Below are 23,719 nucleotides of genomic sequence, written 5' to 3'. Positions count from 1 at the left end.
CACTATTTCTGGTTCTGGGGACATAGCCCTGGGAGAAGAAGGGACCATTACTATCACCAAACAAAATAAAACAACAAAAATTCCTACCCTCATGGAACTTAAATTTTAATATTTCCTATTTTCTAGAAACATTTCAAACTGGATATGTTTACAAGGAATGCATTTTTACCCATGCCTCTAAAGACAGAAGACATCTTTCTGCTCTTTAAGCTGACAATGTCCCAGTATTTCTTATTTTCCCACATTAGAACCATTGAAAGTCAACTCCATTGGTGTTACTCACTCATTCTGCTTGCCCCTAGCACGCATCTAGAGGTCATTGAATTTTTTAGATTCCCTCTGATGAATGTGTGTATATTTCTTTGTTTTCCTGGTATCTGCCTTAATCTTGGCTTATATTATTTTTCAATTGGCTTGCTTCAACAGCCTAACATCTGATTACATTATCATAGTTCTTTCTCTTTTTCATGAATTATTTACCCTATTACCAAGATCATTTTTCCAGAAAAGGAATTTCAGTTGCCGCCTGTCCCCCCGACCCATTTCACATGCACTGCTATGCGAGCAGTACAAGCATCCGAGTAGGCCAGCGCCTTGGCTTTCCTGGCTCCTGTTTAGTTTGGTAGCACAGAGCTATAGGATCCCTGTTGTTTAAATTCTCTGGTTTCTTTATGATGACATTTCCTTAGCAGATGTCCTTCCCTCAGCAAGACATGACTTTCCCTTTCTTGGCTGTCTCCCATACACTCCTAGGTTGTGTGTCCTTAGGGACAATTCTCATGTCACACCTCCCAATTCTTTCTGATGCATGCTGACAGCACTGGATTTCTCTGTTCTCTCATAGAATTAAGAATATCACATTGCAGTGTAATTATTTAACTGTTTTCCACTAAGTTGAGACCTCAAAAGTTAGTTACCTGTCCATATTCAGCTCTACCATATGCTTCAGTGATAGAGGTAGATACAGACTTTGGGGAACCTAAAATTTGTAGAATTTGCTATGGGCCTCTTAAGTAAAAAAAAGTAACAAAACTATGAATACAAAATTAGATGTGAAAGTACCTATTGATTTGAGTTAGAATAGAAGGATCCTGGGCAAGTATTTAATGCTAAATCTGCTTAGGGGAATATAAGTGTGTAGTTAAAACTTGCTGAATACAATGCTATGTATTTATATAGTCTTTTTTTGCTGTTGATGTTCTTAAAATTAGGAAACATTGTGGGTTAGCCATTCTGATGCTAATACTGCTGTTAATACTGCCTAAGGCTCCCACAGCACTTTCACTTTCTACATACTTAACACATACTTTATCTTACAAATTTTGACAACTGAAAGTGACTCAGACTTAATGATCTTTACTGTGTTTGTCTGCTTAGTGGGTGACAAAGATAGAGTTGAAAGTCTTCCTTTGAGATCAGATTTCACTTTGGTGGGGGAAATGACTCAGTTCTTCCTTTGCTTCTGTGATCCCAGTAAACACCCTGCTCTGGGCGCCTGGGTGGCTCAGTTGGTTAACCAACTGCCTTCAGCTCAGGTCATGATCCTGGAGTCTGGGATCAAGTACCGCATTGGGAATACCTACTCAGCGGGGAGTCTGCTTCTTCCTCTGACCTCTCCCCTCTCTCTCTCATTCTCATTCTCTCTTTCTCTCTCTCAAATAAATAAATAAAATCTTTAAAACAAAAACAAAAAACACCCTGCTCTACCTCTTCTTAGGCTGGTGAAGGTTCAGAACATTTCTGAAAGTTTTGTAAATGATCTTGCTGCCCCTCCATCTTTTCTATCTCTTTTCCATTTCAGCTTCCTCACCGCATTATTTTTTCTTCCTTTCCTGCTCTGTGTGTTTATCTGTGTCTTGCCATACATCAAACCAGCTCTCTCCCTCTGTGTTTTCTGGTAGATAACACAATACTCTTTTAACTGTCAGTTCTTTGACTAAGCTGACTTATAAGACTTTGCAACATTTGGATTCATTTCTACTCCTCTGAAGTATTGTAGGGGGTGATTTTGGGTATTCAGTAGCACAAAAAGTGCATATAGTTTTTAGCAATGGGAAGATAAATGTCCTAAAAGCTATATTCTTTCTTTACTGCACTTTGCAAGTCCCAATTCAGAAATGATCAATTTTCATTTGTGTTGAGGATTTACTCATTTAATAAGCTTGATTAATCTGATGGCAAATTGGAAATAGCAAAATGGAGAGGTTGATGTCCAGACACTATTAGAAGACAAAATAACAATAGTAATAGTTCTTGGTATGCTTATTATTTGTGGGTGCTTTGCATGTTATTGTTAATGCCCACTTTATTATAGAAGCTCAGGATCTCACAGTTAGTAAAATTTGTTTTTAAAGTGAGCTTTATGAGATAGTCTAGGAACTCTAAAAGATATGTTCCTGGGGCTATGTAATCTGAAGGTAAATAACTGTTTTCTTACCTGTAATAGTAGTATTAGAGCACAGAGCTATGTAGCAGAAAGGTCTTGGTTTTGCTATCAGTCAGAAATGGGTTGACTTTAAGTAATAACTCTATTGCTGACAAGCTTTGTAATGTGGGGGGAAACACTTTTTATCTTTTTGATCCTCAATTTTCTTATTTAAAAATGTGTGTATCTAATATGAATCTCTTGGCAGGATTAAAGGAAAGGCATATGTGTGAAGCGTATAGGCTCTATTTAAGAAGACAAGAATATGGGAAAGCTATTTCATAAATGGTTTAATTTCATACAGTGAAAATATGCTAGTTCATTGCCTAAAAAAAGTCACTCATGGAGACTATTTAAGTCCATGGAAGAATTACTGTTATAGTAGATGCAGTGGCAATCAATTCTTATACGCAGTTTTATTACTACTTTCAGTGAATAGCATTTTTTTAAAGCCCCAAATAACAAGTTATTGATTAATTTGTCGATTACAATGAAGCTTAGATTTTAGAAATCAATGGTGAATATATGTTTGGAAACTTTGTCTCTTGAAGGGAATATTTGATGGTCAATTTATATCTGAGGAATAAAGTTGATTTTTTTTTAATCAGCAAAATGACATGGAAAATTAAATAGTTTGTTACTCAGGGAATCTAGTAACAGGCATCAATCTGATTGAATAAGGCTTTTAAGCCTGTTATTGCTTCCTTCTTCTCTGTCACCAAATCCTCTTGTAGCTGAATTAGATTACTTTTGGCTGATACTTTCAGATAGTTGTTAATGTTTTATTACATAGACTTTTCAGTACCCCCACATAATAATGGCTATAGAAATATGATTGCTTAATAAAAGTCTGAGTTATGTGACCTTGAGGAAGTTAGTAATCTCTTTGACCTTCTATTTCCACATCCATAAAAATGTAGTGTTAGCAAGTTATGTTATAGGAAGAGTAAAAACTCACGAAATTTTCTTACATCTTCAAATAAGATATTTGAAATTATAAAGCATTAATAGTTGCAGGAAATGGATTGATTTCTTCTTGCAGCTAAATTTGAGGTTTTGAATTGCTCCTTGAAAAGAATTGCATAAATGGGCTCAGAGAAAGCATGATCTTTCACCAGTCATTCTCAGTACACACATGATACTTCTTTGTGCAAGGAGCTGGCAAGCAAACCAACAGGGGGGTGCAGACTACTGGTCACCGGAGCATTGGGGAGAAAAGCAGCCACATTAAGTATCACTGCAATATACTATTCTCTTCCCAGAGGATTTCCTATCAGAAACTTGAGCCTGCTCTTTTCTGAGTGAAGTTTGTAATCTTTATCTCTATTCCTATCGAAATTCAGCCAAGGGAATTCTGGAGGGCCACAAACTGAATTTAGGAGGTACTGATTGATGGGGAGGGATACAAATATCTAATTATGTATAGTACTTAAAGCTCTGTAACAGCCAAGTAGACAATATGATAGATGACAGTCCTCATAATTTTTATAGAAAAGATTCCAAAACAGAAGAAACAATTAGGAACAATAATGGGGAAATAGCAGAAGTAGAGTTATTTGAAAAGTTTGGAAAAGCCCTAGAAAATGGATCTTGGGTGAAGGGCATGAACTTGAAGTAGTTGGCTGGGGAGATATGTGGAAACAGCAACAAGGTTATAATATTCTGTGTGTCCTGTCGTGTCTGCCCTCCCCACCCCCCGTTTCCACCATTTGTCTGTATTGAAAAGGTTGTTTGTATACTGTTCTTCAGGGCTTTACTCTGAGGAATTGTTCAGTCACAGTTGACAAAGCCACGTATTGTCCTGCCTCAGTATCATCATTGAGATCTCACAAACTCAATGAAAGTCCTGTCTCTGAGAGGGCAGCTGAGAAATGACAGATATCTCCTGTACGGTCACCTCCTCCTCTAGTTGATAAGTCCTAACAGCAGCTGCTGGCCATGTTTCAGGGTCCGTGGGGATGCTTTGCGTATCCATGGTATTTCTAAACACCAAGGATACAGTTTGCCTCAGGGCCACTGGAGAGTTGCCTCATTCTAGGCAGGCAAAAGGGCAAGAGGCAGGAGCCTGAAGTTATTTCTCTGGAGAATTTATTGCCAGCGTAGGAGTTGCACCTGAGAATTCTGTGGCACTAAGTTAATCCTTCTGTGCATTTTTGGTTTCCCTCAAGAAAATTACATGATTGGAGTGAGTGCTTATGGGCAGCAGCTGCCTCTGGAGTCTGATGCCAACCCATTGTTGTTCCCCTGCAAGGGCAGCCCTTGGAGGAATCCTGCTGCCTGGTTCTATCCAAGAAATATGCTGGCCTGTTGCATCTTGGTCCTTAACACTGAAAATGTGGTAGCAAACAGTGGCAAACTGCCCAGCAATCTAAATTCCTCTGAGTTTAGCTAGGGAACAAGGGAACAGAAGCAGCAAAATGTGCACTTTCGGAAGCATCTGAATCTTTTCCCTGAGTCCCCGTGTTTGGTGTGAGTTAACAATTTGGGAGGAGGGCCCCTGTCATTACGGGGATGTATTAAGAGAGAACATTATGGGTGGAAAATATGTAAAAAAGGGCACCCAGAGAGAAGGTATTGTGGAGTCCATTGTGTGTGTGTGTGCGTGTGTGTGTGTTGGTTGTTTTTTTAAAACATTATGTGGGAGGGTAAGGAGAAAGGAAGTAAATTTAATACAGTAGACTGCAAGCAGTCTACTTGATTTATCTAATATATTTAAAAAGAAAGTTCAGCCTTTCAAATAATCAGTTGAGTAATAGGTAACAGCCTAAGGTTCTCATCCCAGACACACTGGTGATTTGTCATGTAACCACACCTCCGTGAGCTTTAGTGTGTCCGTGACCTGCATGTTTTTTGTTGTTCCTTTTAACACTAACATTCATTTCATACCTGAGCGTGAGCAATAAATAGGAGAGATTAACTCAAAAGTGTCACAAAATATAATTTAAGTGTGTAATTCTGGAAGTGGTTATGAATCTGGTAAGCATCTTTATCAAATAAGTATCTCTGTGCTTTAGGGAATCTGCAGTTAAGGATAGAACACACATACTTTTTGAAAGGATAGTAAACCCTCTACCTCTGGCCAACAGTCTTGAAAATAAAAGGGAGTAGCTTTCAATACAAAAATAAGTTCAATGAACATGTTTGTTAGTATAAATATATTATTGTGTAAGTATACCAATAATATTCCAACTTCTGCATTTTATGTATTTTCCTTTTTTAAAAACAATTTCTTTGGAGATTTTATTTATATGACACAGAGAGAGGGCGAGCGAGCACAAGTAGGCAGAGTGGAAGACAGAGGAAGAGGGAGAAGCAGGCTCTCTGCTGGACAGAGAGCCCAATTTGGGGTTCAATCCCAGGACCCTGGGATCATGACCTGAGCTGAAGCCAGACACTTAACTGTATTTTCCTGCAGGTTTCTTTTCCCTATTAGGAAATTACTATGCAAGGGAATGAGATATTATTTTCACCAAAACTTGTTTAGAGTATGTGGATTTGTGGTCAGAGTAATGAATTTGATTTATATATGTCTACATAATTGTGGATTAATTTGCCATTTCTTCATTTGTAGTATTAGGTTAGATGTATTATGTGATTATTCATTATATTGAATTGTCATTTGAATATGTATGAAAGATAAATACATTTTCTCTTAATTGAAGCATTTATATTTGTGTGCACTTTCTTGGGTTCACCCATCTTTTCCCAATGTGGGGACTTTGGTCTCTACTTTCAGAAGTAGAACAGCTACAGTCATCTATCACTTCCTGCCCTGCTGTTCTCTCTCTCACACAGAGTTGGCTAATCCAGAGCGATAAGCTTTTGCTTCTAAGGCTCTTACCTAAAACTGCTTGGTGAAACTAGCAGCTGAGTAGCCATCAGGAAATCTGAATAAAGCTTTGTTTTTAAAATGAAAATTTTTAAAATGAAAATTCCTTATGAGATATTAATTTTTGAAGAAATGTTTTTAAAATATTTCATTTCCTTTTGCTGCAGTTAAGTAATCTAGCTGGAATCAGTTACTTTTCTGGCAACATTTATCAGTGGCAAATTTTTTTTTTCCAAGTAACATAGTAGTTTGAGGTGAAATTTTTTTTCCCCCTGAGGAAGAATGGTAGGATTTCAAAAACATTGTGAATTTTGAAGAAGGAAATAATCATCTCTAGTTCTATCCTGCATAATTAGACATTAATATTTTCACATGTTTACTGCCATCTATTATTTTTCTAATTTTTATTAGAAAAAATTTCAAATGTACATTTTACAATGTATATATTACAATAAATTATTATTATAGAGAATCCTCATGTATCCATCATTCAGTTTTAACAGCCTTTTGTTCATGGCCAGTCCTGTTGTTTCTGCCCTCTTCCCAAAGCAAATCTTAAACATTTCACCATTTTATCCATAAATATTTCAACCCATTTACTTTTTGCATATGTACTTTAAAAACATTCTAAAAGTTACAGTTTCCTTAAGAAAAAATGGAGAAAGCTTAAGCTCCCTTTAGATCCCTCTCTGATCTGAGACTACCATTTTCATCTGTCTGAAAATAACTACTATCTGTAATTGATTTCAAGAATGTGTCTTTTTAATTCATTGTTGGATATGATGAAAATATGTGTATATATATTTATATGTAAGGATATATTGTTATTTTATAATACAGGTAAACAATATCAAACTATTCTGCCACTCTCTGCATTTTTGAAATGTGGACTGTAAATTTATTCTCAATAAGTGAGTCTAACCCATTCATATTTATTGTGACCACAGATGTTTGGATTTATTTTTTCCTTTTTTCTTTTTTTCTCTGTTCCTAGCCTCTTTTAGATTGCTTCTTTTTTCCTAGTTTATAAACTATAGGTTCCATTTCTGTTTTTTTTTTAAGTGTTACTTTAAATTTTAAATGTGTATATTTGTCTTGTTTTTCTAGTGGAGTTTGAAATGGAAGTATTTCTATTCTCCTATGACTGTAATTTGTTAGCTAGACATATTTTAATTATTTGTAAATGTTTTTCAGAGTTACTGTGGTTTCACCGATAGAATGAAACCTTGTCAATTAGATTTCACTTGCCTTTTCAATAGCAGATTTCTTTTGTTTGGTTGGAACCTAGTGGTTTTCTTGGGCTTTGATTGAAACTGAATACTTCATAGTATTTTATTCATCTGCCATAGTAGCTGCTTCCCCATGCTTTGTGTTTCTGATGTAACTATCCCTCCTGTAAGGTTCTTCGTTATTTCAGTGGTCTTATTAAACTTACCTTTGCCTGTAAGCTGCCTCAGATCTTTATTCAAAGTAGAGTGTCCAAATGAAATAGTTAAAGAAGCCAAGGGTATTTCTATAACAGAATGCTTGAAGGGATTGGTTTATGTGGGTTGTGGTAGTGTGGTGCTATACCCAAGCAGGCTGTGATAGAATGGAATAAAGAGCTTCCTACAAATTATCTCTGCCAAAATGGAGTTCACTGTAAGAATGGATGTCAGTGACTGTGTGTCTTAGGGACCAGTTATTCTGTTTACCTCCATTGGCGGTGATAGATCTCCCCAAGAGGAAGACCTGCTGCTCTTGTAATGTCACCTGTGTTCTGTCTCTCTCATCTGATTTGTTCTGTAGTCTCATAAATCAGGCTTGTGCCTTATCTTAGCCTTTCATCCTTTACTTATCTTCCTCTTATCTTTGGTTTATTCTCTAGTGTTTCTCTTCTTTAGTTCCCAAGAGACAGAGTGTAGCCTTGTTCTAGCTTTCCGGTCAGCACTTAGATTGTCTTCCTTTGAGTGAGAAGCCTAACCCTTGTTCTCCTGGTTATGGTTGGAAAAGAACGAGACAGCATAGTGTTTAGTAGCACATTCTTTGGAGCAGGGCAGTGGGAAGATTGAAATCTGTATTAGTTAGTTTAGTCTACCATAACATATACCACAGATTGGGTGTCTTAAACAACAGAAATTTAATTCCTCATAGTTTTAGAGGCTCGAAAAATCCAACATCAAGGTCTAGCAGGGTTTGATTTCTGATGAAAACTCTCTTCCTGGCTTATCAATGGTCACTATCTCACTGTGCCTTACGTGGCTTTTCTTTGGTACTTGCATGTGGAAGGAGGAGGGAGGAAGGGATAGATAGATAGTTGTTCCTCTCCTTATAAGACCATCAGTCCTACTGGATGAGGACCATTCCCTTGTGACCTCATTCAACGTTAAGTACATCCTAAAAGCCCTGTCTCCAAATACAATGTTTTTGAAAATGCCTCTTACCTGGCCTTCTTATTTCCAGTTTCTCTTGTTTTTATAGGTCTTCTGCACCATTACCAGACTGATGTTTCTAAAACAAAGTTTGACCATATCACACTACACCAAAATAAACTTCAAAATTAAATGTCCAAACTCTTTAAGAATGGTATACAGGGCCCTCAGTAATTTAGCCTGCAAACACATCTCTAGCTTTATCACTTTTTTCTGACTCTTCTCTTTTCCTGCCCCAATCCAGGAATAAGAAGTGCTCAGAAGGAGCCGTGTGCTTTTGCCTCCACATGGGGAGCGCTCATCATTCCCACTGTGACTCTAACCTGTTCTTTAGGATACTGTGCAGGGGTCTTTGCCTCCAGAAAGCTTTCCCTTTCTCTTTAATTTGAGTTTGGTGCCCTGCTTCTGTCATTTGTGTTTTTAAATGTCTGCTTACTTGCTTTTTTCTTCTGTTTCCTTGGCCCATGAGTTCCCAGACTGTTTCTTCATTTTTCTAATTCCACCACCCAACAACATGCCAGTCATGTAGGTGCCCCCTGTATTGCTGAATCAGTAACTAACAAAATTTGGTTCTTTTCTCACCCTCTGGCCCCCTTAGCATTTTTTACTTTGGACAGGTAATTTTTCTTTCTGTTTTATAAAAGGATAAAACCATTAGTTGGTATTTCAAGTATGTTGGAAAGGTAAGTTTATTTGATACTTAATTTTCTGTCATTCTGGGGAACAGAAAAGAATTAAATTCTATTATTGTTGAAAGGATTCAGAAAGATTCATAAATATGAGCTTGAAAATAATTTTGTTCATGAATACTTTTTGATCAAGTCTGTAGAAATGAAGGAGAAGTTCAAAAGAACAGATACTAAGAAGAGGTGGAGTGGCTTCTTTTGGATGAGTGTACTAACATTGGTGGATAGTGAACATTTCCCTAGAATGTGACTTATGATTAGAAATGTAAGTTTTACTCTCATTGCCAATTTATGTTATGACAAACTACCTGCAAATGACTATAGCCTTGCATTTGTCTAACTTCAGGTAGTGCTGCAGCAGCTGTGAATGAGACAGATGCTAAATTTAAATGCAGTAAATAGGGGCACTTGGGTGGCTCAGTTAGTTACATGTCTGCCTTTGGCTCAGGTCATGATCCTGGGGTCCTGAGATCTAGCCCTGCATTGGACTGTCTGCTCAGCAGGGAGCCTGCTTCTCCCTCTCCTTCTGCTTACCGCTCCACCTACTCATGCTCTCATTCTGTCAAATAAATAAAGTCTTAAAAAAATGCAGTAAATGGATGCTGAGTGATGACCAGCCACAAAGCATTGCAGCAAACTCACTTAATAAAGGTATATCTCTTGGGGTGCCTGGGTGGCCCAGTCATTAAGTGTCTGCCTTTGGCTCAGGTCATGATCCCAGAGTCCTGGGGATCGAGCCCTGCATCCGGCTCCCTGCTCGGCGGGAAGTCTGCTTTTCTCTTTCCCATTCCCCCTGCCCCCTGCTTGTATTTCCTCTCTTGCTGTGTCTCTCTCTCTCCCTCTCTGAAATAAATAAATAAAAATCTTAAAAAAAAAAAAAAAAGGTGTACCTCTTTTTGGCCATAGCCACTTTTTTCTGGATCTCTCTTGAGGCAAGGAAAACAAAAGCAAAAGAAAACTATTGAGGCTTCAACAAAATAAAGAGCTTCTGCACAATGAAGGAAACAATCAACAAACAAAAAGGCAACCTGTGGAATGGGAGAAGACATTTGTAAATGACATCTGATAAAAGGGTTAGTATTCAAAATATATAAAGAACTTATAAAACTCAGTACCCAGAAAACAAAGAATCCAACTAAAAATGGGCAGAACACAGGAACAGACATTTCTTTGAAGAAAACATCCAGATGCCCAAAAGACACATGAAAAGATGTTCATCATCACTCCCCATCAGGGAAATGCAGTTCAAAACTATAATGAGATATAATCTCACACCTGTCAGAATGGCTCAAATCAACAACACAAGAAATAACAGGTGTTGGCGATGATGTGGAGAAAACACTTGTGTGTGATTGGTGGGAATGCAAACTGTGCAGCCAGCCACTGTAGAAAACGGTATGGAGTCTCCTCAGAAATTTAAAAATAGAACAACTTTACGATCCAACAATGGCAGTACTGGGTATTTACCCAAAGAATAAAAAACAAAAACAAAACAACACTGATTCTAAAGGGATACATCCACCCGGCTGTTTTTAATAGCATTGTTTATAGTCGCCAAGGCATGGAAACAGCGCAAGTGTCTGTGGATTGATGAATGGATAAAAAAGATATGGTATCTATATACAATGGATTATTTTTCATCCATAAAACAGAATGAAATCTTGGCATTTGCAATGGCATGGATGGAGCTAGAGAGTATAATGCTGAGTGAGATAAGTCATAGAGAAATAAATATCTATGATTTCACTCATGTGGAATTTAAGAAACAGAACAAGGGGGCAAAGGGGGAAAAAAAGACAAATCAAGGAACACACTCTTAATTATAGAGAATGAACTAATGGTTCACAAAGGGGTAGAGGTCAGGGATGGGTTAAATAGATGATGGCAATTAAGGAATACCCATGTCCTGGGTGATATGTGGAATTGTGGAATCACTAGATTGTATACCTGAAACTAATATAACACTGTATATTAACTGGAATTAAAAACTAAACAAAACCCACAAAAACTAAACTTGTACCTCTTTTACAGTTAGAGTTGTTTAAGATAACTAGAAAATTTTATGCATTTGGGACAGTTTCTCTTTCTGTGTTATTTTTAGCAGAAAACATATTTTTACTTGCTAGTTGCCATATAATCTGCATTGGACAGAATGATCTGTTTTATGTTTGAAGCACTGATTCTTTACTACTTACCATCTGTGCCCACACATTACCAGTACAACTTGTTGAAAAGTACGATTAGTCAACTAATCAGTTCCTGTTTCTAAATAAAACCAAATTTGACTTGATTTTTATCCCCTCCTGAAACTTCAATTATCATCTAGTTTTTGGACAGTCATTTGGTCACAGCTAAAATCTTTAGAGCTTTGCAAAGGACATGGCAACTCTGTCATTATTAATGACATTAATGTTGTTAATGCTCTGCAAGAAGCATAAAGGCCTTAAATTTTAAATGATTTTTAGAATTTGATTTTTTCCCCAAGGTAATATATATATACATAAGTAGGGTTGCCATATAAAATAACGGATGCCTGGTTGAACTTGAAATTCAGATAATCAGCAAATTAGTGTTTAGTTATAAGTATGTCCCAAGAATTGTACAAGATCTGCTTATACTAAAAAATTAATTCATTTTCCTGTATTTTTATTTGCTAAGTTTCCTATATTTCTTGTTTTTCTATTTGCTAATAGAAAATTTCTGTATTTCCATTTGTTAAGTATTCCTGTTTCCTGTATTTCTATTTGCTAAGTATGGCATGTCATGATCTCAGGATCCTGGGATTGAGCCCCACATGAGGAACCTGCTTCGTCCTCTCCCTCTTTTCCATTCCTCATACTTGGTACTCTCTCCCTCTGTCAGATAGATAGATAAATAAATAAATAAATTCTAAGAAAGTTTAAAAAAAAAAAGCAAAAGAAATACAGTGCAGAATAAGTTTCTCTTAGTATCCCATAGCCCCCCCCCCCACTATTACTGTCTTTGGAAAACTTACAGAAATAGTCTGTTCTTTTACAAATGTACATATTAATTCATTTGCACAAACATTTCCCTTCCCTTTTATACAGATACTAGCAACTTAACACATTGTCTTACACAGTCTTTTTTCTTTATCCGACAATGTATGTCCACTATATGATTTTTGCAGTATAATATGGAAAATGTGTGTGATAGAGTGAGTGTGGGCTTTGAATTCAGGCAGAGTTGGATTCAACTCTATGTTCTCTGCTTACTAGCTGTGTGACCTTGAGTAAGACCTGAGTCTCTCCCTTCATCTGTTGCCTTCTCAGGAAGGTAGAGTAATATGCAAGGCAGTGGAGGATAATGTGAAGAGCATGCAGGTCAGGGTCCCTGGTCCCAGGATGTCGTGCACAGCCTGCCCTTGCCCAGTACTGTAGTGCTTCATAGGCACTGAGGTCCCCGAACCACCTACGGTGTACGACCTGTAGTTCTGAGTGTCACGGCTGCTCTAATAGCTTCAGTTATACCCACATAGTACATGTCTAAGGCAGAATTACATGGACAGTAACAAGATGGGTCTAGTGTACAGTAGCTAATTTTTGATGCTATTTGAATATGCTTATTTCCACTGTGTTGAGGGATTTAGCACCTTGAAATATTGCGGCCTTTTTTTTTTTTAATGTACTTTGAATATTACTGTAAGGAGGCTTATTTTTCTTGGAGATTTTTCTTCAGATCTTGGGTGATTTATTTAAACATATGAGCATTATATAAATGGTGACTATTACTGATCTTAACCTACCCATAATTTCTAAAATACTTAGTTCTGAGTTGTTGATAGCTTTGTATGGATTGTTGGTTGTGTTAAGTTGTCTGTACCTGTCCATTTCAGACGTCATGCACTTTGGTCTGTTTGTTTCTCTGGTTTCTCCTTGTGAAGCGTAAACTCAGCACAGTTTTGAACTTGGAAAGAGGAAGGAGAAGAGTAAGGTGAATCTTCCTCCTGTTGAGAGGCAGCATATTGTAGAAGTTAATAGGAGCCAAACTGCCTGGGTCCACATCTGGCTCCATCATGTACTGGTGGTATGACCTTGGGCAAGTTGCTTCCTCTTTCAGTGCCTCAGTTTCCTTGTTTATAAAGTAAGTGGCTTGTGTAAAGATTAAAGGCCTTAGTTGGATAACATAAGTTTCAAGCAGTGCACAAGATGTGGTGGCTGTTGTATGTTTGCTGTTACCACCCTTGCTTCTGCTCCAGCATTAGTGTTGTTCACATCTCATTTCCTCTCTTTACTGTCCCTCTGACTCATCATCTTCACTAGCTACCCTGAATTGTCCAGAACAGCCTTCAGAACTTGGCATTTTTTGGCATTTATTGGAATTTCTTTACATCTTACCCATTGGCCATGACCCACAGTTATCACCCAGGTACCCTTCTGTTTCCACACAGTATTGAGGGGGTTGAAGAGGGAAGGTTGATGGTGGGATGAGAAGGAGAATTCATGCAGTCCAACGCGTGTGGACTCTATCTCCCCATATCAAAATGTCTGGGGTTACAGATGAGTTTCTTTATAGTTAGAGCTGAATCCTTAGGATGGGGTATAGGGCATGGAAAGGAACAGGTTTTGTTGTTGTTGTTGTTGTTTTTTAAATATTTTTATTTTTATTTATTTGACAGAGATCACAAGTAGGCAGAGAGGCAGGCAGAGAGAGAGAGAGGAGGAAGCAGGCTCCCTGCTGAGCAGAGAGCCCGATGCGGGCCTCAATCCCAGAACCCTGAGATCATGACCTGAGCGGAAGGCAGAGGCTTTAACCCACTGAGCCACCCAGGTGCCCTTGTTGTTGTTTTTAACCTCTTATCTCTTTGTCATGGCTACTAATTATAAAATCTGGAAAAACTAAAAAAAAAAAAATATATATATTTTACGGACATCAGAGCAGAGAAGAGAAACTGTGAAACTCTTTTTTTTTTTTTTTTTTTTTTAAATTCTGAAATCTAGAGGAATGGAGCTGTCATCTGGGAGCTAATGTCTGACTTGCTGTTCAGTGGAGCTTAAAAAAAAACCAAAACAAACAAAAACAAAAGCACTATGATAAGAGATTCTCTGGGGAAAAGAAAAGAAAAGTAATTCTCTTTCCACATAACCAACTTGTAGATGAACTTTGGGATGACAGTGTTTTTCTCAGTGGGGAACTGCTTACTCTGTACTTTGTCTGCAGACTCCTCGTAAATCAGTGGGTTTCTAAATCAATGGGCTACCTCCCCCTCCAAGTCATGAATACTGTTTGTCTTTCCAAGTTAATTTTTCAAAGGGGGAGGAAGATAGAGCTGACTTTATTGGGCCTAGCTAGTACTGATGTGTTTGATACAAAGTTTGATACTCAAACTTTGAGTATCATTCATTTGTAATTAGAGTTTTCTAGTGCAGGAGAGAGAGACAGTGATTCCACAGGGCATTGCAGCTGGTAAGGGGCCAGTGGAAATGTTGCCACAGGTGATCACACTCCCTCAAGTCTTGCTCTTCTGTTGCTAGCTGTCTTCCTCCTAGGCATGTATCAGTTATTGGCCTTCCTTTTATTGGTGTATCCTTTCTTTGATTTTTTAACAACTGTCAGGAGTTAGTAAGTTTTTGAGAGGGGGGAACCCAATAGTATGCTATCTTATGAAGTATCCCATGGCAATAAGACTAAAATATGACTAGTTTATTTTAAAGATTTCCCTGTATTTTTTCCCATGAAATCACACAATGCCTGACATTGAAATGCTCGTCTCTATGGGCTCAGCATTAATCCTGAATATGTATTTTCCAGTGTGAGTTATACTACGAGCTGGAAATTTATATACTTTATCTCATTTATTGCAGTATATCCAATGATTAAGTTTCCTAGGAAACTAAGGTTCCTACACTGTTATTTAGGTTTCAGTTCCAAGTTAGAGCTGTTGCCCTCTTTTCTTGACCCCAGGAAAGAAAGTGTCAGTAGTAGAGCTGTCTGTTTCCAGTGGAGTTGATGTTTTAAATAGTGTATTCTAAATCAGGATAAGGAAAGTCAGAACTGTTCTCTGTTATTATACAAAGCTAATCACAGGCATTGATGGATGGTCTCTGCATCTGCTCATACACATCACGGACCTCCTTTTGTCCCAGATGCATTTTCTGTTAAAGAGACAACAAGGGCAACTTGTTCCTTCTCAGACAAATCCTATTTCATCTTCCAAAAGTGAGGAAAATGGGTTGTAGACCTTTTTTCTCCATTGAAGGAATGATTGAGGTTTTTCTGCAAGGCAGAGGGTGGGTGTGACCAGGGAGAGGACATATAAATTGTTGGACAGCAAAGATGAGGTATGGTTAGCGATTTGGACATTGCCATTAGCGATTTGGACATTGCCATTGGGAATCTGTAGCTGGTACTTTAAAGAATCTGGGTAAGTATTGTCAGAGAAAGAGGAGTGTGTTTGAGTTGAAGGAGTTGAGAAAGTTTATTTTGAATGAGGGAGAAGAGAATATTATAGTGAGGAGGGTATTTTGAAAGCATTTGAAAAACCCTTCCTCCATTTAACATTATGCTTTCTTTTATTCAGTTTTTCATCCATGATTTAATGTATTAGTAGTTCCCATTGGTTCACATACTGCATGAGTGTCATAGTTTATTTCTAATTGGTATGTGTGTATGCTGTCCCAAGTTAGGACTGTGAGCAATCAAAGGCAGGATTACATCTTCTGCTTTTTATGTTTTAATGTTTTTGCCCACCGAATTTCTCATGCAGAGTCAAGTAAGTTCCTTATTCTGTGGGTGAGAATCTGTAAGTGAATCTAAGATTATAGTGATCTGTGTTGAGAAGTTCTTGAGTATTTTGGGATATGTATGCCATCTTATTTAAAACACATTGTATGCCTTTTACTTTACTATGCTAGTATTACCTTTGAATAATTTTGAATAAATCCTAAAATGATTACTTTTTTTTTTCTTTTTGCCTATGAAGCTATTTTAAGTTAAATCAAGATTTTAATGGCCAATGGAATTGTGGTACCATCAAGTACTTTTTATGTAGTTTTAATGTTGTGATAAAACATAACCATTCCATTTTATTTCTTTTCTCCCCAGAGTTCTGTTTTAGTTGCTGTTTAAAATCATTATAGAGAAGAACACTGACCTTTGGGGGAAAAAAAATGTTAGAAACTATAGGTAAGACCTATTCCTTCTTATTTTCTTTAAGAACCAGATTTTTTTCCATTAGGATCTTTAAAATGGTTTTTCTACATAGCAGGATTTTGTCTCGTAACTTGGTTTTTTGAAGTTTTTATCCATTAGCATTACAGCAGGGAAATGTGTTTTTATATTTGGATGATTTAATCTGAAGTGCTATAAAAACAAATCATTTGTAAGCAAAAGATAAAGACATATGAAATGTTCTACCAATTATGGGTTTTAATGAAATTTAATGTAAATCTTGTTCTGATTTATGGACCCACTTCTGGTTAAGGTGTTTGTAGAGAGCACCAGAAAGCTTAACAGTATTTTTGATACTGAAAGAAACTCATTGGCTTCTATATTTCTGGCAGTTAAAATCTTTTTTTTTATTAAGATTTTGTTTATTTATTTGACAGAGCTCAGAGATCACAAGTAGGTGGAGAGGCAGGCAGAGAGAGAAAGGAGGAAGCAGGCTCCCCGCTGAGCAGACAGCCCACTGTCTGCTGGGATCATGACCTGAGCGGAAGGCAGAGGCTTTAACCCACTGAGCCACCCAGGTGCCCCTGGCAGTTGAAATCCTACTGAGCTTTACTTTTAAGTTGACCATTGAGCTATAACAATAACAATCGTTTAGGCTGACAAACTTCAGTGATGATTTAAGGCAGTTTAATTTCTATCATGAGATAATATAGGTTGAAATACCCAAATTCACATGTTACTCTTTCTTTCGCTGCTCTTTAGTTTTAGAGAAGCTGGTTTGTAGAACTAGTTTCAGGCATATCCTGTTCACGCATCCCTCTCCTGGTGTCCTAATGCCTCGTGTTTTCCTGGGAAATGTTGGGGTATGGCTATTGGGAGGTATCTGGATTTCACTTAGGTGCCTTGATGATAGTGGCTGGTGCCCCAATACCTGCACGCTTTGGGGAATAGAGGAGAATAGGTGGAAGGAAAAGGGGAAGGAGCTGCTTTTTTGATAGTGGGGATCATTACTCTGACTTTTGCTCCTGGTACTATGTGAGTGATGAAAGTACGTGGTACGTGTTACCTTTATCCCCCATTTTATACTTAAAGCCACATGCCACAAAGACTACTACTAGTCCACAAAGCAAAGTTCCTCATAAGAAAGTGGACAGTGAAGGAGAAATAGAGAATTATTGATAATGTCACTTTCCAATCTTATTTTGTAAGTTATTGCTGACGTGCACACCTTCCAAGAATTAGCATGGAAATTAATACCAAATTTGTATACTGAGATACAAATCTAGATACAAATAAGACACAGAATAAAATTCTCATGCCTTTATCATTATTTACTTTTAAAATTGTACTTAAAATTGGGCATCTCAATAGGTCAGTCAGTTAAGTATCCAACTCCTGATTTCAGCTCAGGTTATGATCTCAGGTAATGAGATGGAGCCTTGCACTGGGCTCCGTGCTGGGCTTGGAGCCTGCTTAAGATTCTCTCTCTCCTTTTCCTTCTGACCCTCCCTAATCATGCTCTCTCTCTCAAAAAATACAAATAAATAAATAAATACTAATTACTAATGAGTAAATACCGTTTGTTTAAATTTGTGTATGCATGTGAACTCATGGTCAACATTAATTTATGCCTTAATTTCCCCATTTCTGCATCATCCCACATTTGGTTCTATCAGAAGTGTCTGTGGTGATAATTCCCACTCTTTGATTACTGTAATATGGCAAATGAAGAATAGATACCCTTGTTACCATGATGAATCTGTTAGAACATATATTTGAATGGTCTTCATTTCTTTAAAACAAATTTGGGTTCACTTGTGAAAAAGTGCGAGAGAGTTTTAAGGACAGGTTTTTAAATGTGATTTGTCATAGAAAATCACCATCTGGTGGAAGCATGCCTGTAAGATGCTGGGATTATTAGGGATACACTTATTCAAATACTTACTTTTGTAACTTTAATGCCTGATATATAAGGTGGTCAATAAATATTTGAATTATTTTGGTTTGATACATATATGGATATCCTATTTAATTTTGGGGAAAGAGAGTATTTACAAGTGTTTTTGAAGGGTTATATATTGTTGTGATACATTTTCAAGTGACTTGTCAAGTATAGAATGTTCGTTCCTTAATATACAAAACTGTTGTGTTTTGGATGTTATGACTCATCAGTGACATCATCTACATCCGATTATTAGTGAGTAAGTTATAGTTTTAATTTTTCTTAAATGTAAATAAAGTTTTTGAAAAAGTGAAAGTGTTAGCATTTGCAAGTTCATGAAGTGTTTGGTTTTCAGTAGTTTATATGAAAGAGTTGACAGCTGGCGTTGGAATTCAAATATACCCCATCTGAACTGGAGCAACAATGAGGTGCTTGTGGCATCCACTATAACCAGTTCTCTGCTTTCAGACAGACTCTCTAACCAGAAACTTCAAGGTGTGAGGGACATATATCTAGGGACATTTTACAGTTCTGTTTTCTCTGAGTCAGTTTTATGCTCTCGAAAGGAATAGTTTTAGGATTTCTAGTAAGCGGGGTTTGGTGTGTATCTTTTGAATCCTGTTAGTGACCAATGCTGCCCTTTGGTTTAGACAAAAACCGAGCCCTGCAGGCAGCAGAGCGCTTGCAAGCCAAGCTGCGAGAACGTGGAGATGGAGCCAATGAAGACAAATTGAACCTTCTCAAGTCAGTCTTGCAGAGCCCGCTCTTCAGTCAGATTCTGAACCTTCAGGCTTCTGTACAGCAGCTGAAAGACCAGGTAGGACACGATTCTCCCAAAGCCGTGTTCACAGCATGGCATAGATCTTGTGACAGTCTTGTGTTTTTCTGAAAGGCTGATTTTTGTATGTGTTAATGAACAGTTAATAAAGTCATTTAAATCTCCAAATGAGACATTCAGATTCACTGTGACTCCCCACCCCCAGTTATTTTTGTAATGGTTGTTGCTGTGTATTGTAGATGATATGACATTGTGTTGAAAGCTGTGTGGATGCTGAAGTATGAGTCCCTATAGGACAAGGGGATGATAAAAATAAGTTGAGGGTAGATGGCTGTGGACTTGGTTTCCATCCCACTGAGGCTCATTGTTCATGTGATCTTGTGCATTCGGATTCAGACATTCAGCACACTTATAAGATTTCAGATAAGCCTGGATTTGCATGTGTAATCATGTGTGTGAGGAAGGGAAATCACCTCTATTTTGACAGTAAAAGAAATAATTACATTGTCATCAGTTAGAGAAATTGCAATTCTCACTTCTTAAAAGAGTGTAAGTAGCAATTGCTTCCAATGACAGCATCAGATGGTGATAAACATTAGAACCTCTAAATGTAACACTGTTTTTTTCCCTGTAAAAAAAAAAAGAGCCTTGAAATTTCCTAGCATTTATATTAAAATTGAAACATTACAATGACAGAACAAACACTCAAGTTAGATGTTCTTTGAACTTTCTTATTTTAATCACATTTCTCAGGTTTTTTAAAAAAAATGTTTTTTGAAATTGTTATCCTTACAAGGCTTGAAGTCAGTCTCATTTATGCCTTCAGTCTAAGTTAGTTCTCATTCTAATGTTTTCAGCATTAATTTAGTCTCTATGGATGACTTGCTAACAAATATTCTGCCTTAAAAGGTTAAAAATGAAATTTAAAGACTAGTTTTATAATTCAGTGAAAGAATAGCTCCAATTAAAAAAATGTGCCAAATGCAAAAAGAACAAATAGTAGCAATAGAGAGGGAATTTTTTTAATGTCACATAAATTCTTAATCTAGATACTAAAAAAAAGATATGCAAAAAACAAAGAAGAATTTTTAAAAATATTTTTCTCTAGTGAATTATTAGTTAAATGATTTAAAAATTGTGATCATGAATTAAGAAAAGGGTGGTTTTTGTTATATGTAGTTGTGTTTGGGGTATTTTTTGTTGAGTTTTTTGGAAGTTATTGAAAAGATTGGTTTTAGATACTCCTTTTCAAAATGAATTGGCAAGAGTTTGGAGAGATCAGTGTTCTGAGTAGAAGTGTAATTATGATGTGGAAGATTATCTGGTTTTTCAGAGAGAGTGAAGAAGTCGAACAGATGTCTTCTCCCCTTATTATATTATCTGAAAATATGATGAGAATGGGAGGAAAAGTTGAAACAAAAAGTACTACTGTGTTAGGAAATACAACTAAAGAGAGAACTAGAAGTATCTCTTCTAGCCCTGAAAGCAGGGGAGACCTAGGTTTATTGGTTGTTGACCTTGTTTTACCATTTCCAATTAGAAGTAGGGTATGGGCTCTAAAACTTTGGGTCCCGTGATTCAGCTGAAATCTCCTTGGAAACCCTTGAGCATAATGTTATCAAGCCAGGTAGTCTGCGACCAAGTTCAGTATTGATGAGCGATGCTGATGTATTTCAAGACTCAGGACATTGTGAGGTTTGGGCATTCTGTAAGCATGTCTCAAATGTCTTTGGACTTTTAGCTTTTTGGTCACCTCTTCAAATGCTGGAAGGGACCAAGAAAACCAGCTGGCTCGCACCCTGTGTATTACAAATACTTAATGAGTTTGAGTGATTTGGCTGTAAATAAGGGCGAAGCCAGAACTGGAACGTGGTTTTCTTGCCTCCCAAAGGCACAGTCTTTCCCCTTTTGTGATTCTGCAGCCTGTCTCACGTCTTCTTTTCCTTTTTTTCCTGAGGGTAGAAACTTGTCTCCTAGAAGTCAGGAGTTCAATTCTGGTGGAAACCATCCATATCTCTCATAGTTTCTGTGACTCTTCACTTTAGTCTTCATTTTACTGACTCAATTTCCTTTGTTTGTCGAACCATCTTTTTCTTGTATGACTAGACTACCTTTCAAAATTTTGTATTATTTTCTGTTTTAAAGTTTAAACATAAATATTACAGACCTATAGTGTTAGGATTAGATTTTCTGTGTGGTTTACTACCTGTTAATTTGTTAATATTTGGGGATCCTGGGTGGCTCAGTGTGTTAATAAAGCCTCTGCCTTCAGCTCAGGTCATGATCTCAGGGTCCTGAGATCGAGCCCTACATTGGGCTCTCTGCTCAGCGGGGAGCCTGCTTACCTCTCTCTCTCTGCCTGCCTCTCTGCCTACTTGTGATCTCTCTCTGTCAAATAAGTTAATAAAATCTTTAAAAAAATTTGTTAATATTTATAATTTAATATTTAATTAGTGAATCTAGGCATGAATTTTTTTTGTGCTTTTAAACCAGTAGTTATACCAGTCTAACCTGTGGCTAGCTTCTGTTTCTTATCTTTTTACCTGAGTTATGTTTTCAGTTGTATAATTTTATATGCACCATGGGTACAAGTTAGTGTCTCCATCTTTTTTAGTATTACCAAAAACTTTGACTCCTCCAACTTCATCATCATCCTTCTACATTTTAGAAAGTGAAAGGAGTGAATAATTGAAAAGCCTGAGGTAAATACAGCATATTGGAGGACGTGATCATATTGTTGCGTTAATGACAGATGCTGACATGCCATGTTGAATTAAGCTGACTATTTTTCCCCCTCAGATCCTTCTCATTATATCCTTTCAATAATGCGTAATTTTTCCAATTTGCTTCTTCAGTATTAAGACTGCCCTTAGAAATCAAACTGTTTCCCTTTGGCAAATTAAACATTTGACAGGTGTGTAACTGAGAGGGCAAAAAAGCCATGCCCTGAAGGGATGTGCTATTTAAATATTGTCAAAAATATTAACAGGTCTGAGAGCATAATTGATGCCTCTGTTTAATTCTGCCACATTGTGTATTGTTCTAACCGCCAGCTAAAAGGATGTGTGCTATTAAACCTGAATAATCTCTAATAGCTCCAGTTCCTTTCCTATTGCATGATTCCTGTTTAAGTGAAGAGGAGGAAAAAAAAGAACTGTGACTGTGTGTCAATGATCTGTCAGATGCAAATTCTCAAGTAGTGTCCTCACTGTCACCTAGTCATCACAGCTAATAACTGCAGGGCTCAATGCGTATTCATGACAGAAATCCAGCTATTGTGGGGGAAATAAACACGTTAGCAGTTTAATAATAGAAACTTGTCAGCCATGAGGATATTGGATTTGCATACTTATTCTGTGATGTTTCTCCAGTCCAGTAGAGGTGGATACGACTTTCCTGATTAATTAATTGCCTTGCCTTATGAATTGACCATAGACGTTAAATTAAATGTCTTTTTACCATGAGTAGGAAGACTGTGAATTAAAATTACTAATTTTGGTAGAAATTTAGGATTAATACTTAGAAATCGACATTGCAGAGCTTCATTTTTTAAAGCTATGGCGACTGAGACCAATTCTGAGATTGAGGAAATAATGTATGTAATTCAGGTTACAAATGCTGCTGATAGTGGAAATGAGCCTCAGGCCTCCACATATTCTGGCGGTTTCTCCATGTCTGTGATATCTGGCCTTTTTGGAGTATGCCATTTTATTATTTTGTGGCTGTTCTTGTTGTTTGATATTTCCATGCTCCTTGTTCATTCACTCTTTTCTCAGAAAAGTGTTGGCGTATATGCATATTATCCAAATGCATAATGTATACAAATTTAAGCCAGATTTTTTTTCTAAGTTTTTCTTTGGAAATTTTGTGACATTTTTTGAAGTAATTGGAGAGATGTTGACAATGTAGAATCAGGTTGGAAATTATTGTTCAGTGTTGATTAGATTAAGTGGATCCTCCTTTTTAATTTTGAAATACAGTGTTCATGGTATAAAATTTTTGTCTTATACTTCTATGCTTTTAAGTTTTACCTGTTCACATTCCCAAAAGAATTTGGAACAACTTCCGATGGCAAAATGTATGAACTAATGGTAGAGCTACAAAGGTAGAGCTAAATGAAGACCAAATAAAAATATCAGAGAACTGGATGTTCCAAGGACCTTCGATTACTGAAGTTGAGTATTTTCATTTAACTTCCATTCCTCAGGAGCAAAGACAACAATGATTATATAAATATAAGTACCTATAAATATAAAGATAAATATACACACACACTGACACAGAGAGAGAGAGAGAGACAGAGTGCACTGAGGGTTGTATATGGTCAGTGTGAGACATCATTCAGTGAGCCAAATTTTCCTTGGCAATGGGAGGGTCTTCTCATGGGTGCTTTTTTAGAAGACTTATAATCATTTATTAATAAAGTCAGTAAAAATACTATGAATAAAGAAATTCTCATTATTAGAGAAGGAAAGAGAACATACATTTGTTTTATGTAACTAAATAAGAAAGTGAGTGCT

General features: G+C 37.0%; 1 protein-coding gene across 7 annotated transcripts in view; it reads left to right on the top strand.

Moving 5' to 3' along the window:
* Positions 1 to 23,719, top strand: part of MPDZ (multiple PDZ domain crumbs cell polarity complex component) — a 152,356-nt gene that overhangs the window by 9,584 nt on the left and 119,053 nt on the right. For 6 of the 7 annotated variants that reach the window (XM_045079640.1, XM_045079639.1, XM_045079641.1 and 3 more), the window contains 2 exons: positions 16,414 to 16,494; positions 19,072 to 19,238. In XM_045079640.1, the coding sequence (XP_044935575.1) occupies positions 16,479 to 16,494; positions 19,072 to 19,238 (183 nt within the window). In that variant the 5' untranslated portion in view covers positions 16,414 to 16,478. Of the gene's footprint in view, positions 1 to 16,413; positions 16,495 to 19,071; positions 19,239 to 23,719 lie in introns of those variants that run through there. The other variant, XM_045079642.1, reaches the window with a different exon arrangement.

This window comes from Mustela putorius, unplaced genomic scaffold (genome assembly GCF_011764305.1).
Source record: "Mustela putorius furo isolate JIRA1106 unplaced genomic scaffold, ASM1176430v1.1 tig00000421_pilon_pilon_pilon, whole genome shotgun sequence".
In the NCBI taxonomy this organism is placed as follows: domain Eukaryota; kingdom Metazoa; phylum Chordata; class Mammalia; order Carnivora; family Mustelidae; genus Mustela; species Mustela putorius.
Note: the sequence above shows the minus strand (reverse complement) of the source record. Positions and strands in the feature narration are given on the sequence as shown.